General features: G+C 38.6%; 1 protein-coding gene across 1 annotated transcript in view; it reads right to left on the bottom strand.

Annotated features, from left to right (window-relative positions):
• LOC126334513 (nose resistant to fluoxetine protein 6-like) overlaps window positions 1–17,632 on the bottom strand; it is a 156,037-nt gene that overhangs the window by 55,485 nt on the left and 82,920 nt on the right. Inside the window, exons 5-8 of the mRNA XM_049996859.1 lie at window positions 17,438–17,538; window positions 10,449–10,642; window positions 6,740–6,903; window positions 790–958 (exon numbers count right to left, since the gene is read on the bottom strand). Coding sequence (XP_049852816.1) covers window positions 790–958; window positions 6,740–6,903; window positions 10,449–10,642; window positions 17,438–17,538 — 628 coding nt within the window. The remainder of the gene's footprint in view (window positions 1–789; window positions 959–6,739; window positions 6,904–10,448; window positions 10,643–17,437; window positions 17,539–17,632) is intronic.

The following is a 17,632-nucleotide window of genomic DNA, read 5'->3' as shown; positions in this document are numbered from 1 at the left end:
CTGCTGTCAGGAATGCTCAACATCTCTGCCAAAAATGTCGTGATCATCCCCTACAATAGCTAGAGCCATGGCGAACTTATTCTCATTCACTGTGGTGGATAGAAGGCCAGGAAACCATGCTACAAAGTAGGTGTGAAATATGTCTTACATTGTATGATAGGTAAAACCACAGTAGTTACTTGAATAAAATCTACACAAAAATCTAACTGCAACATTCTGTAAGCTTCCATAATAGACTTCTGTATAAGGAAGCTCACACATAAATTAAAAACACATACCATTTTTCAGGCATGACTGTTTATCCATAATGCTTCTTTCTAGTACTATCGATAAGTGTGTACAGACAAGAAAGTGCTTCATTTTTGTATAGCCAACCATGCTTTATCTCCTTTTCTGGTAAAACATTCTTACACTGTCATATGTGCTCAACTCAAAAACTTAGCTCTATAGTTTGTGTAGAATATAACTCTCTGGTTTTCATCACATCACATTACAAAGATATCTTCTGCACTGAAGTGATGAAAATGCAGATAGCAAACAGCAGCAGCAGCAGCAGCAGCAGCAGCAGCAGCAACAACAACAACAACAACACAACAAAGAACAAAAATAAATGAAATACAGATATCAAATAGAACTAATAGTTGATTGTAACATGAATGTACTAAAGTTCAAGAAAAGACAAAAAGAAAACTTTGCTGGAATGAAGATATATAAAATCACAACACAGGCATATAAAGTGATAGATTGGCAGAAAAGCATAATTAATAGCAATGTAGCTGGTTCTCTTACCAGATTTTTTATATCTAGATAGTTGTTTATGTATAGTATATTAGCCCACCAGTATGCACTACAGCGATTTTGCTCTTTAATAACACTGGTTTTCCAGAATGGTCCATTACCTATGTAAGGTAAGACACAAATTTCAAATAACAGAATAACCAGATATGATGGCGTCAACCTGTCAACATAAAATGTAAGAAAGTAATAGTAATTAACAGTAAGTAATAAGTAAAGCTATTACTTACTTACAAAATGTCAATTAAAACATGTCATAAGATATTTAAGTACATTTAAAATAAATTTACCACTAGCCATTATTCCTCTTGTTTAAAAATTGCCATTGGCTATTGCCTCACTATTCAGTAAAAAATCTAACATTTTCAGTTAACAATACTGCATGATGCAAAACAAAAATCCACAAAAAGTTTAGTGTAATAAAACTCATACAAAGTGCAAATGAATAGATTTTACATTTATCTTTATATACATTATATATTAGTGTGGCACATAAAGATAATCACTATTCACCATGTTTCTTCATTGCTATGTGAGGTAAAATATCTGGGGCTATCTTTTCACAAACTTGGCTGATATAGTCCCTTGACCCAGTGGAGTTTTGAGTTGATGTGGATGTCTGAAAGTTTTGGAGACTGAGTTTCTAAATATTTGGACAGTCCCAAGAGGAGGGTTGAATTGTGTATGGATTGCAAAGGAAATTTTATTTTCCAAAGAAAATTTTATTTTCCTTAATGCCATACATGTGGGCCTCTCCCACGGCAGGGTTATTTTCTTTTAAGTTTTTTTCTTCCTTTGGAATTTACTTGCTGGTTAGGCACATAATGATTCCTTAGATTATCATTCTAGTTGCTACTACATTTGTTGTGGATGATTCTAGTGTTGCTGTTCCTCCTGGAACTGCAGCTGTGTTTTTTTCGAAACCATTTGTATGGAAATTTGGGTCACCCCCATTTTCACTGTCATAGCTTAAAAAACTTTCTTCACCATCAGTTCCTTACCATTTGTATTATGTGCACCAGTAACCTATGTTTTGTGTGCTACTCTCTGTTATTAGTGATATTGTGAAAACTGGTATTAAGCTATCATTTTGCTACTTGCCTACAGTTAGCATTTTTTTAAACAAAGTATCAGTCTTGGGTGCCATTGGTTTTGGAAACGTACATCTCTCCTCATGGGACTGGAGCCATCATTTCCACTTTTTATGGTCTTGCCATTACTTTCTCATTTTACTTCTTTTTATGATGTTTTTACTATCTTTCAGGTACCATGTATTTACATATTTTATTTTAAACATTGGAAAGTTTAGATAGATAGATTGCTATTCACCATATAGAGAAAACACTGAGTCACAGATAGGCACAATGAAAAGACTGCTGTACACTAAGCTTTCTTCTGAAGTTGAAAATACATGCACATTCACATAAGCACAACTCACACACACAATATTACCACCGTCACTATAGTTGTATCTGAGGGGCTACTGCAGCAGTGGTGGCTCTGTGCCATTATTTTCAGCAACTCAACAGGAATGAAGGGCATTTGGTCTCTCAAACTCCTTTGTTTATAGCAAAGGAGGCCCTCACAGCCCCACTGATAGAATGCGACACTTCTGGCACCTCAGTCTGTGTAGCCAGTTTCTGCTTCTTCACCTTCTCCACTGGACCAGAGCATCGACATACCAGAAGTGCCCGCCAGGACCTCATCCAGCAACAGCCTACAGGCAGCACATCACCCTCCTTTGCATCATCTAAATAATTTTGCACCTACATGCTAGGGATATTGTAGTCCCATGAAAATATAAATGGGTGACACCATGCTAATGAGATGACTTATTTCAGCTATGAATGGTGTGATTGTTGCAAGTTGTGAGCACCACAACACCTTTGTCCAGCTGGTCATGTGGCCAGTCAGCTGGCTGATTTGAGTTCAAGTGGTTACAGACCCATTCTCACTTTTGTTTGATAGCTAATGTGTTCCACTCCTCAGCTACCTGAAGTATTGACAATGAATTCGTACTAAACTGATTCTCTCTGGAAATTCTTTGAACTACTTGTGTTATCTGTTCATGACAACTTAGCTTGCTTGGGATGTGAGTCTAGTGGGATCTACCTTCCACTGCTAAGGTCTACTTCAGTGGACTGTGATACCATATCAGCCAAGGGATTGATTTCAGCCTCAGCTATGAGTGGTGCCCAGTACTGTATTTAAACTTGTGTTACTTCTGGTTGTTTTCACTTACAGCCCTGGAAACTCACAGGGTTGGTTAGATAACTTATTTGAAACATGCATAATTTATTCTGTGTTTCAGCATATTCAATAAAGTGTTAATAAATGACTTTTGTGATCTAAATTGGGTACAACAGAAATTAGTATATGACTGAAGGTGAAGGCACTTTTAGTGAATAACTCATAGATATTCTGGATTTTATCATAAGAAGGATGTAATTTCGAATCATTGCTCCAAAAAGGTGTCATTCATATTCATATTAAAACATAAAATAATGTGCATGGTGAGCATGAAGCATTTCTCTGATTACATAAATTTGTTTCTAACGAATTATGCTAGGTACAGCCATGCAGTTCATTGCAAATAGTAGCTTAACTCATTACATTTTTATAAATGCATTTCTACATGTGCTCTGACATCAAGTAATTTTTTTCCTCTTTCTTGCTACAGGTAGCATAATATAGGAAGGCTGCTGTCCAAATGTCACCTATGCAACAGAAAGTGCAATGTGCTAGGTGGTCTCACGAAACTCAGTCAGCCATTACGGTTCAGCAGCCGTCCCAAATTGCAGACTAAAGTCAATGGGGACATTATTGATACCATGCATACAGCATTTCAATGCAATCAGCGTAAATCAACATGTTATGTTTCTCAGAAACAAGCATCCCTTAGGGCACCGTAGTTAAGATTTTACACAACCAACTGCATTTCCATGCGTATACAGCACAACACTTGTAAGCCTTGCAGCCAGCTGATAAGCCCCACTGTGCAGAGCTGGCCTGGAACATACAGAAATGAATCAATACAGACAGTGACTACCTTAACAAAGTTTGAAGTGACTTTTCACATCTCTGGAAAAATAACTGACACAATGTCCAGAACTGGGGGTCATTGAATTGATGTGACATAATGCAGCAGATAAGGGACAGTCCAAGAACAAATATACAATAGGTTTAATATCAAAACAGTTGTTGGACCATTCCTTATCATTGAGTCTACCATTACAGCAACATGGGTGTGTTGGAACTGTATGTAGCACCTCAGTCACAGAAATTTTAACAATGGGTAGTGTTTCAGCAAGATGGTGCACTGTCACACCAAAAGTTATTTGTTCATCTGTTCTTGGTTGGAACCTTCCCAGACAGAGTGATCACTGGAGACAGCCCAACATCATAGCCACAACCTCTTTTGACTGTTTTGTGAGGTTATATTAAGGATAATGTGCAGCTCACCTGCTCCTGATTTAAAAAGTCTTACAGCACCAATATGAGATGCTGTAGAGGTGCTGACAGAAGAGATATTGGAAAATTCATGGAGAGAAATTGAATAGGGCCTAGACTCTCTATGGGCAACAAACAGAGCACATATGCATGTGTATCTGTAAAACACTCCATGAGCTGAGCTGCCATTTGAAACAAATTTTATAGCTATATCTTGCATAGTTCCTCAGAAATAGATTTTGTGGGCAAGGAAAGAACTTATGCCAATGCTACTCTGAGATGAAGTGGTTGCCGCAGGTGAGGAGGTCTTTGTGGACCGCTCCAAACCAATCAGATGACTCATGAAGAAAAAAAAGCAATCATCGGAATCTACACCGATCGTGACTTCTTATTATGATCGAATACTCCCGCAGGTACCGTACGCAGTGCAAATAAGTTGATTATGGGGCATTAAACCAGACAGGAAGAAACAAGACAACACTACAAACACTGCACATTGCAACAAATTTCATAGCTGTATCTAGCAAAGTTCCCCAGAAATAGATTTTGTGGGCGGGGAAAGACTTTATGCCAATGCTGTATTTGCATACATCAATGAACTGCCCTGATCATGTAGGTATCAAAGTAATCCACAGTACAAACATGGAACACATACGTATGAATCATCTAGGATAAAATAACTTTTTGTAATTTCTATCAAATTTAGTTATTGTGACACAAACTGTTCTGAAACTCATTAAAACAGTCACGCCAAAAATGGCAAGTTCAGAATCTTGCTCCATTTCAAATTAATTTCTGTGTAAACCTGTGATCTGACTGCCTTAGTTCTTACAACATTTAGCTCAGACCTCTAGATACAATAACAGAAACAAAAAATACAATCATTTGTCTTAATGATTAGTGGTTTCTGTCTTCATTTTGTTTTTATGTTAGTCTTCAGTGTGAACATGTCAGCCAAGTCTCAGAGACTTTTGCAGTTACCTTCTTGTGACTTTCATTTATAACACACACATTCACTGAATACACCAATGGTGTCAGTATGGAGAATATTTGAAGTCTCAGAAACAGTAATTTAACTATGTTGAGGAAATTTTTTTCATTTTAAAAAAATGCAAATGAAATGCTAGGAGGATGCAGTATCCGAATACTTGTATGAGCGTCATACTGTCAAAGGTAATTGCAACAGTCCCTGACAGACTGGCCAGAGTAGAATTTACCCTGAAGGTCCATGCGATAGACAGCACGAAATTACAGATAGTTCATTATCATTTTGAAGGATAAGAAAATGATTATATTTTCATTTCAGTTATTATGCCTGGGTATCTCATCTAACCCATGTCAGAATGAAACCATGGAATATTCAAAAACATTCTTGATTTGCCAAAAGTATTTGTAAGAAGAAATTGATATAAATGTATAATAAATAAGCTGCTAATAGCTCTCAGTTATTATTTCAGTAGACTGAAAGCAAATTTTTGTGTTAAATAACATAATATTCACAGCTTTCAATATAATTTCACAACTGAAGCTTGATACTTTGAAGTTAGAAAATAAATATGGTGAATCTGTTCTAGTAGTTCCTAGAGAGGCACAGCAACTTGTGTACTTTAATTAGACACATAGTTTTATGTGTAAGTCGTAAGATAACGGGGCAGGTGAGCTTTTATAGCATTCCATATTACCCAAAATAAAGCTGACTGGCAGCACTTTGATTAAAATTGGAACATGCAGGAGATCTAATGGAAATTCTAACTGCACCACTGTTGCATTGGTACATAATATGACAAAACTCTTATTGCTCGAGATGCAAACACCTAAGAAATGTAATTATATTTCCGGTTCATTTGCCCCTTCCCTTCCTCTTGTCGACCTCTGTTCACGAGTCGTCTGGGTATTTTGACATTGGCCTCTCAATATGTACATTCGTTATTGTCATTTCTTCTTACCATTATTAGTTTATTCCCAAGAATAAGCAGCTTTCACTCGGTTAATACTCGGCAGAAATCAAACCTCAATTTGGATCGGACTTCCTTAACTCTTATGCAAAAAGGTGTGCAGTATACTGCTGCATCCATTTTGAATAAGCTGCCACTCGAATTCAAAAATCTTAGCAATAATCCACATGCCTTCAAATTGAAACTGAAGAGTTTCCTCATGGGTCACTCCTTCTATCCTGTTGAGGAGTTCCTTGAAAAATTAAGCTGATTCTTATTGTATTGCTGATAGCGTTTACTTAAACTTATGGACTGACTTTTTTCAGGTTCATGAATATTTATTTTTATCTGTTTATTACTTTTATGTTGTGAGTTCATGTACTGACACGTTCCATGACCTTGGAGATTTGCTCCTCACTTTGGTCCTATGGGACTTGAGGTGTAAATAAAAATAAAAAATAAAACTGCAAGGAGAATCCTTAATCAATATCCTATATAAATTTTAATATGGATTCACTTTCATTTAATTCATACTTACATAATAAACAGATGTCACTTACCTTAAATATCGGGTTAGTATAACAGAAAAAATATTCTTAGCATTTGTTGGCTTTTCCAGTTCATCAAAAAGAATATAAGCTGAAGTAAAGGCAGCTAATGTGAAGAATACATCAACAACTAGTGCCCCATTTGCTAAGAGGATACTGAAAAAGTTGCTGTATATCTGTGAAGAGATACAAAAGTTATCATCAGTGAATATCAAAATGGCAGTGCATATAAAGTTGGAACAATGACATTTAAATTAAATTAAATTTATGAATAGAAATGCACAATGTGATATTATGATATTTTAAAGTTTGTAATATCACAAATAAAGCACACATTATACTGAATATGGCTGATCTCTAATTTGTCAATGACCAAATGACATGCAATTTCATCTAAAATGGTTTACTGTTTCATCCTGCTTATCTGCAGTTTTCATACTTTGAGTCAAATGCACACAGTCATACAGTAATAAGCAGCATACACATGCCATCTGCCAACATGGACTGTTGCAGGTTCACTAAAAAGTCTTGTACTGGTGGGACATATATGACATTTTCAATCTGTCTCACAACAGTTTCTTCTGAATTGTGCTGATGTTGAATTTTTTGTTGATCTCAAAGATCCCTCAGCTTATGAACATGGGTATAGTTCACAACACACTGGAGAAATAAAAATATATGAGGTAGGACTGTACAGATGGACTGATGCATGTAATAGGGACGTAGATATATAGCACATTTTCTGAAGCTTCTGAACACACTTTAACTTTGTGTCTGATAAGGACACCAAGTTGGACCTCTGACTTTCAGAGTAACAGCTCTCACCATCTGAGCTAGCTGTGCATATCTCAAGCTCTATGTCACTGCTTCAATCTATAACTATCTAGTTAAATTGGAAAAACAGCAGTTTGTTTAGAAAAATGTAGTAGCTAACTGTGTTATACTTCTTTATACCCTCATTAACAAAAATAGAGTATCCCATAGCAGAATCAACAATTAATGTAAGTAGTTTATGAGAGCTACTATATTAATGTGGACTTGGGAGTTATTCATGAAGAATTAATTTGTGTTGGGATGTATAGTATGAGATGTAAGTTTTAGTGAATATGACAGTCATGGCAGAGGGCATTTTCTATCGAACCATGAATTATAGTTGCTATCTCTTCCATTTGTGTATATAATGTGGGAAGCACAACTGCTTAAATGACATGTGTGTGCTGCAGATAGTCTAACCTTATCTTTGGGTTCCTACAGGAGAAAAACACAGGCGATTGTACTATATTCCTAAATGCCTCACTTAATCATGGTTCTTGAAATTTTTTAAGTAGACTTTCACAGGCTAGTTGGCATCTGTCTTCACATGTCTGCTGATTCACATGTCTCAGCATAGCTGTGATGCTCTTCAGTGCATCAAAGTAACCTGTGACCATTTGTGCTGTCCTTCTTTGTATAAATTCAGTATCTCTTTTCAGGCTAATTAGGCATGAATCCAAAACAGTTGAGCAATGGTCTAGAATGGGTCATACAACACTTTTGTAAGGTTACATAAAGAACTCTATGAGCAGTAAAAATATCATTATGAGAAAGAAGTCCGGAAATGAAAAGCAGCAAGAATTAGCGAACAAATAAGAAGCTCAGATAATGCTTCAAAGTCTTGTTGGGTAGCTGTAAATGAACTGAAATTAATAATATAGAATCAACTGTGAAAATGATGTCATTTCTGACCCCCTTCTAGTAAGAAGTGTTTAGTAATTACTTTATAAATTTTGCTAACAATGATATCTGCCTGAAACTGGATGACTGGATGCACAGTATACATTTGAGACCACTAATGAACAGAGCTGCGGTGCACTACCCTTAGTATGCATGGATGACATTCTACAGCTTACTGATGGACCCAGAAAAAAGTTACCAGGATCACATGAAATTTCTTCATATCTATTGAAGAAATAAATTGTAAGCTAGTGTAGCATTTAATTCACCTAATAAGCTGTGTTCTTGGAGACATTGTGTTCCCTGACGAGTTGAAACTAGCTGTACTGAAACCCTTACACAAAAAAGCAGAAATAAATCATGCCCAGAACTACAGATCCCCTGCCCTAGTCTCAACATCCAGCAAGCTGATGAGAGAATAATGTTGAAAGGAATCTTTGAATATTACAACAATGCTGACATATTATGAGACATGGTGTGACTCATGGAGGTCAAAGTATCTAGTCAGTCCATTATGTACCTGAAAAAATAATGAAAATTCCTAAGCAGTAGGAATTTTCATGAACTATTCAAAAGATTTTGATACAGTGCATCATAAAGCACACTAATAAAAAAATTTCAGTGAGTTATGTCACTGGAAAACTCATGCAACAGCTACAAATGTATTCAAAAGGTAGACTAGAATGTACCAAACTTGTATATGATAATGGAGCAGTACTGGATGGATCACAGTCAAGAATAAAACACTATACATTTTGGTGTCACTCAGGGCACCATTTTAGATCCATTCCTACTAAAATATTATGTAAATAATTTCCCATGTTCTGCAGATGATAAACATTTGATCACTGTGTATGCCGATGACACATCTGGTGTCTGTTGTACAGAGAGTGAGGCTGGCATAACTGAAGAGATTCAAAACTTTATTGAAATGGCAAAAGCTCACTTTGAAAGAGACAATTTAAAACTAAGCATAGAAAAATAAATATTATAAATATTGTTCCCTTTAAACTAAGTGGACCAAACAGACAAAATGTTGCAACTGGTGAAAAAAAGTCCAGTCTATATGTAACATCTCATAAAAGCATATTCATTAGACTCACTATTCTCAATATTTATGCCACATATATGCTAGAGGGCTCTATTAACCTTGTCACTGAGCACCCCTAAGCCCCCGTCTCCCCTCCCCCCACGCATGCACGCGCGCCCGCGCGCGTGAACACACACACACACACACACACACACACACACACACACACACACACACACACACACACACTCCATATATGCTAGAAACCATTATGCTAGTGAAAGAAAGCACTAAGGTCACAAACAGAAATATGGAAATTCACAAATATGACACAAGGCATTATACACATTTTCATATGGTTAACAGAAGATTAGCTTCAACAGCAAAAAGCCGCTATCTTATATTAAGATGGCGACTGGAGATACTTTTAAAAAGCAACTCAAGCAATGGCTGACCTAAAAATGCCTGTATAACTTGGGTGTAACACAAATAATAATGTAAAAACAATCCTGTCCCAGAAATAAGTATAGTAATAAATTGCACATAAAACCAATTGTTCACTATGGGATGAATTACTATCCTACAACTTAAATTATTTAATTGTATTATATAGTGAAAAATTTGTAATTTTGAAAAAATTATACTTGGTTGACAATGCCCATGCATGTAACATTAAATGTTAAAAGCAAAAAGACAAATTGAAACAGTTTGATAATAGCCATGTACAACTATGATTGATTTATTGTGCATAAATTAATGTATCTAATCTCACCACCAAAAAACAAATGAATAAATAATACTATATGAGATATTAAACTACAATGTACCCAGTAACCATAAGCTGAAGTGTGCCCCCACAAGAATATTGTGTTTTTATTATATTGTGCAGTACCTCCCCCTTATTCCCTCCCTCCAAATATCCCTTTAAATAATTGGTTTTCCTTGTACAGATTTGACTTAAGGATTCCATAATCCTACCTTGTCCAAGTCTTCACCATTGTATACTGGATGCCCATATGAAATAAGCATCCGATGACCAGCAATCACCGCAATGATAAATAAGAAACGCACAAAGTGAAAGCTGTCAAGTCCTCTCACTTTACCATTTTTTTCTGTGAGGCGCTGGATATTTTGAAAAATTGAAAAGGCAAATATCAGTTGTTCTTTGGTACCTGAAGGAAATAAATAAATAAATAAATGTTATTGGAATTTTGAAGTATGGTTAACACACTTGTTATCTTCGATTACTTTTAATGGTAAACTACATCCATGTGTATGGAATACTGTTATTTCTTTGTAATTTCTTTAGAAACTTCATTATTTGTAATTCATACTGTATGTCCTCAGTAACAGTGCAGGCCTTCTACAGATTGCTAGTGCTAACTATTAGTGACATATTTAATAATACGCACATCACATGGAATTGATATGATTGCCCTATTTACCTCATAGATTTTGACATGTCTACATTAATACAAGGATTCAGTAAATCAATATTATAGGTTATGTTAATATTGTGTGTAATCTGTGTTTTCCAATAAGAACAGATGAACAACACAAATACTCAGAACCACAGGCAATGACTTCTAAAGATGCAAAATGTTTGCAGTTATTTTTCCAATACAAAGTTTCATACACAAGCAAGCATCTCTCCATTGTGGATCCACAATGAATCATGGAAGTAATTATCTTTGTTTGTTTGCTTTTATTTCTCTAATACTAGTTTGTTCTCTCTCAAAAATAAGAAAGTAGTCATATAACAATATTCTACCAGATGTAACCCTGCATTTCGCGGATGAAGTACGCCTGTGCAGTGATTTCTAGAACACATGAATGTTCTAGAGAAGTTGATTTACATAGTTAATTCATGTGGACAGTTAAACTCTTGGTCTTATAATGCCAAGATGACACTCAAGAAACAGAAATAAAGACATTAAAAAATAACAAACGCAAAAGCTCTTAGTTTTCAGATGGATAACAATACAAAGTCACAATAACAAATCCACACAGTTATAAAACAAATCTCAATGGGACATGCATTGTCCATAGACACATATATCACCATAATGACCTACAGATTAAGTCCAGACATTTGAATGTAACAGCAGGTAAAAGTACTTATCTAACACATTTTATTTCCTGTTGTCCTATATATTTATATGTGAATTAATACAGCTACATCCAGAAAGCACTTAGTTTGACAAACTGAGAAATAAGAATATTTTGTATAGAGTGGGAATGACCACAATAGAACCTGGAAGCTTGTGCCTCAAAGTGAACTAATACATGGTGGGGAAATCTACTCGAAATATTCTTCAGGTGCTCAGCCACAACAACTGCTGAGCCAGGGGGCCTATAGAGACCTCCAGTTACCATGTCTGAGCCTGCTCTAACCGTGACCTTCACCCAAATCATTTCACATTTCGGATCTCCGTCAATTTCCTTCGATACTATTGCACTTCTTATCACTATAAACACGCCTCCCCCTTCACTGTCCAGACTGTCTCTGTGGTATATATTCCAATCTGTGTTTAAGATTTCATTACTGTTTAGGTCTGGTTTCAGCCAACTTTCTGACACTAGTACTATATGGGCGTTGTGACCGTTTATTAATGAGAGCAGTTCTGGGACCTTTCTATAGACGCTCCTGCAGTTTACTATTAGCACATTAATATTATTATTCCCTGTTGCATTTTGCCTACTCCTACCTTGCTGCATCTCAGGAGACATCTTGTCGGGCCTAGGGAGGGAATTCTCTAACCTATAAAACCCCCATGTGCACTCCACACGTACTCCGCTACCCTTGTAGCCACTTCCGGCCTGTAGTGCCAGCCTGACCTATTCAGGGGGATGCTACATTTCTCCACCCAATAGCAGAGGTCAAGAAATTTGCACCCCAGATCTCCGCAGAATCGTCTGAGCCTCTGGTTTAAGCCTTCCACTCGGCTCCAAACCAGAGGACCGAGATTGGTTCTGGGAATGATACTACAAATAGTTAGCTCTGGTTCCACCCTGCGAGCAAGGCTTTCCACCTTCACCAATTCCGCCAACCTCCTATACGAACTGAGGACGACCTCCGAACCCAGACGGCAGGAGTCATTGGTGCCGACATGAGCAACAACTTGCAGTCGGGTGCACCCAGTGCTCTCTATCGCCGCCAGTAGGGCCTCCTCCACATCTCAGATGAGACCCCCCGTCAAGCACACAGAGTGAACACTGGCCTTCTTCCCTGACCTTTCCGCTATTTCCCTAAGGGGCTCCATCACCCGCCTAATGCTGGAGCTCCCAATAACTAATAAACCCCTCCCCCCCGTGTGCCTGCTCAGACCTTGCTGAAGGAGCAGCCACATGTCCACTCACAGGCAGAGTGGGGGATGCCACATGGACAGCCTCCACATTTACCCTCCGCCTCGTGCACTGTGAACGCCGCTGAACCCGCCACTGCCCTTGGGGAGAGGCTGGCCCAACCGCGCCCGGTACCGGCGAAGATGTCTCGACAGCAGGGACAGTGGGTGAAGCATGTAACACCTGGGGTGTACCTTGCAACGCACCAGACTCCCCACTGTCGCTACACTCCGAGGCAGCAGCCTGAAGACGGCTGACTGCGCCCATCAACACGCTCAGCTGTTCGCAAAGGGTGGCCAGCTCCTCCTGCGTCTGTACACAGCAGTCACACATCCTATCCATCCTAAGGAATCTACACTCCTGGAAACTGAAATAAGAACACCGTGAATTCATTGTCCCAGGAAGGGGAAACTATATTGACACATTCCAGGGGTCAGATACATCACATGATCACACTGACAGAACCACAGGCACATAGACACAGGCAACAGAGCATGCACAATGTCGGCACTAGTACAGTGTATATCCACCTTTCGCAGCAATGCAGGCTGCTATTCTCACATGGAGACGATCGTAGAGATGCTGGATGTAGTCCTGTGGAATGGCTTGCCATGCCATTTCCACCTGGCGCCTCAGTTGGACCAGCATTCGTGCTGGACGTGCAGACCGCGTGAGACGACGCTTCATCCAGTCCCAAACATGCTCAATGGGGGACAGATCCGGAGATCTTGCTGGCCAGGGTAGTTGACTTACACCTTCTAGAGCACGTTGGGTGGCATGGGATACATGCGGACGTGCATTGTCCTGTTGGAACAGCAAGTTCCCTTGCCAGTCTAGGAATGGTAGAATGATGGGTTCGATGACGGTTTGGATGTACCGTGCACTATTCAGTGTCCCCTCGACAATCACCAGAGGTGTACGGCCAGTGTAGGAGATCGCTCCCCACACCATGATGCCGGGTGTTGGCCCTGTGTGCCTCGGTCGTATGCAGTCCTGATTGTGGCGCTCACCTGCACGGCGCCAAACACGCATACGACCATCATTGGCACCAAGGCAGAAGCGACTCTCATCGCTGAAGATGACACGTCTCCATTCGTCCCTCCATTCACGCCTGTCGCGACACCACTGGAGGCGGGCTCCACGATGTTGGGGCGTGAGCGGAAGATGGCCTAACGGTGTGCGGGACTGTAGCCCAGCTTCATGGAGACGGTTGCGAATGGTCCTCGCCGATACCCCAGGAGCAACAGTGTCCCTAATTTGCTGGGAAGTGGCGGTGCGGTCCCCTACGGCACTGCGTAGGATCCTACGGTCTTGGCGTGCATCCGTGCGTCGCTGCGGTCCGGTCCCAGGTCGACGGGCACGTGCACCTTCCGCCGACCACTGGCGACAACATCGATGTACTGTGGAGACCTCATGCCCCACGTGTTGAGCAATTCGGGGGTACATCTACCCGGCCTCCCGCATGCCCACTATATGCCCTCGCTCAAAGTCCGTCAACTGCACGTACGGTTCACGTCCATGCTGTCGCGGCATGCTATCAGTGTTAAAGACTGCTATGGTGCTCCGTATGCCATGGCAAACTGGCTGACACTGATGGCGGCGGTGCACAAATGCTGCGCAGCTAGCGCCATTCGACGGCCAACACCGTGGTTCCTGGGGTGTCCGCTGTGCCGTGCGTGTGATCATTGCTTGTACAGCCCTCTCGCAGTGTCCGGAGCAAGTATGGTGGGTCTGACACACCAGTGTCAATGTGTTCTTTTTTCCATTTCCAGGAGTGTATTTAGTGAAGAGACTTAATCAACTTTTAACTAAACTGCTAATTTACTAAAGGTGGCTGATTATTGACTAAACTGTGATTGCTAGCCACTTCTTGTAGAAAACAATGAAAATAGCATTACCTGTCTCTGGACTGTATTGGAAACAAACACTAGCACTACTGGTACTATGGCTGACTAAAGGGACTCTCTCTGACTGTATTCAAAACAAAAACGAAATCTATGGAACACTATTAATAGCACTCGACAATTAAAGCTTCCTAAAAGCAAAAACACATGGAAGAAGAAGTGACAAGTAAGAAAAATACAGTTAATACTTAAATTAAGGTAGCTCGATGCACAGCAGTTGTGAAGCAGGCTGCGGTTAGGACGACACTGACACTACTGGCACTATGGCTGACTGTGTTGGCAGTGCATCTCTCTGATGCTTTTGCACTTACTAATGAACCTGTAATGAATTGTGGTGCTCGTCTTTGGATCTTTTCCTCTTCCAAACCTATCTGGTACAGATCCTGGACTGATGAGCAATATTTTTTATGGACTTCATTTCCTGCTAATACTTCCAATGAATCTCAGTCTTATCTGCCTTACCAGAAATTTATTTTACATTGTTGTTCCACTTTATATCACTCCACATGCATACTACTAGATATTTTGTGGAAGTAATTGCTTCCACTGACTGTTCTGCAATTGTATACTGAAACAATAAAGAGTCTTTCTGTTTATGTATGCACAATTTGTTTATCTTGATACATCAATTGTCACTCCCTGCACCAAGCAGTGATCCTCTGAACGTCTTCTTGAATTTTGCTACAATATTGCAGCATTGCAACTTCTCTGTATACAACAGCATCTTCTGGAAAAAATCTCATGGAACTTCCAACTTTCTACTAGATCATCTATATACATTGTGAAAATTAATGGTCTTATAACACTCCCTTGGGGTATATCTGAAGTTACTTTTGTATGTGAAGACCTCTCTCTATTGAGAATGACATGCCGTGTTATGTTTGCTAAAAACTCTTCCATTCTATCACACCATTGGTCTGATATTCTGTATGCTCTTATTTTGTTCACTAAATGACAATGCAGAACTTTATCAAACACCTCCTAGAAGTCTAGGAACATAGCATCTACCTGGGGGCCTGTATCTACTTCTTTCTGGGTCTCATGAAGGAAGAGAATGAGCTGGGTTTTACACAATTGTCGTTTTTGGTATCCCTGTTGATTCCTGCAGAGGTGATTTTTTGTCTCCAGAAATGTAATAAAATGTGAACATAAAAAATGATTTTATTTAACTTCCAGTATTTGGCTAAAAATTGCCCACGTTAACACTCTTCAATTGAGTTAAGTGATTGCTTTATAATGGAGGCATCAAGTAAAAGTCACTAGTTGGCTTCATGAGGCTGAGTTCATCCTATTCCCAGCTTACCACTATGGAAAAATCCCATTCCATGCTTACCATCATGGAAAAATCCATAGCAGTGCTGGCAGTTGAACGTGGGTACCCCAGATAGTCAAGTAAGGTAATCGCTCATTTATAGAGGCAGACACTGGAGGTAAGAAATTGGCTGCATCTTTTTCAGAGGAACCACCCTAATATTTGACATAAGAAATTGAGGGAAAACAAAGAAAACATAAATCTGGATGTCCTGATGGGTATTTGAACTGGCATCCTCCAAAATGAGAGAGCCCAATGTCATAAACGCTGTGTCACCACACTCAGTTTCACACACTGAGTCTCATCCAGAGTGTGTCCATTGATTTATATTTATTGTACCTTTAATATATTTTTATTTGGTTGGAACTGGATAATATGAATCTTTGTATGGTTAAGCTGTTTGCTGTGGACCAATTGTTAGCTTGTTCCATTATTACACTTGCTGTATCAGGTAGGGATGTGCTTCAGTCCTTTATCAGTTTACTTGTCTTATCACCAAAGATCATAGTCTTTGAAGAGTGCACCAAAGTCCAAGGGAAATCATTTATGTGGGTCAAGAACAGGTGCTGACTAAGCACCAAACACTGTGATACTAAGATCATTCCATTCAAAATACATCATCACTCCACTTTAGACTACTTTCACAAAAAGTGTTAACAAGACTGGAAGAAGTGAAACAGATTTGTAATTAAAAGTGAATTTCCTCTTTCTGTTTTATTATATGGTTGTCATGATGAAATATTTAAGTCTTCCAGATTATTTGCTTTGAATCATTTGCTGTTTGCCAAAATAGCTCAAGAATTGTCACAGAAATGCAGCATATGATTTTAATACTCTTGTATAAAACACCTTTACAACCAGAAGAACTTGGTACCATATCTTAGTCACCTAATTCATCGGTAGTATTTTTTTAAAACTAGTCATTGTCTATGGAATGATCAGTGTCTGTTGGAGTAAATATAATGCAGATGCATTTTTTTTTTTAAATTTGGAAGTAGAATATTTGTTGCCACTGAGAATAACTAATCACTGAAATTGGTGGTTAATGTTTCAATGTACCATTACTTATGACACTGCTGTTTCTATATGTTTGCTGTTAATAGTAAGACTTGTTCACCATCTGACTGATGTTTGGCTTTTTTCATACTGATGTACTGAAGTAAATATTTGCATTTAAAGAGAGTTTATTGTTACTCAAGCTGGAATTAAGCTTGTTAGATGATACACATAAAGCAAAAGAGAACAAAATAGAAAAAAAATGCAACACTTTATCTAGGGAACTTATTTATATTACTGTATATTAATTCTTTAAATTATTTAATCTTCTTTTTCTTGAGTTGCTGGCATTAAAAAAGTAAGGGAAATTTAACATCTTTTATGACACTCTAAAATATATTAGGACATACCTAAATTTTTTGTAGACTGCAAGGAATTTTGACTCATGTTTGAGCGCATATGATAGTATGAGCAGTATAAAACCAGTAGAATTAGAGCTCCCACAAAACACCTGTTAAAAAAAATTGATTGTTGTTGTTAGACACTAAAATAAGGTAGATATCTTAAAATTAGAAATGAGGACAGGTATCATTCCAAATTAGAAA

Source organism: Schistocerca gregaria, chromosome 2, assembly GCF_023897955.1.
Source record: "Schistocerca gregaria isolate iqSchGreg1 chromosome 2, iqSchGreg1.2, whole genome shotgun sequence".
In the NCBI taxonomy this organism is placed as follows: Eukaryota; Metazoa; Arthropoda; class Insecta; order Orthoptera; family Acrididae; genus Schistocerca; species Schistocerca gregaria.
This window is presented reverse-complemented; position numbering and strand designations above follow the sequence as displayed.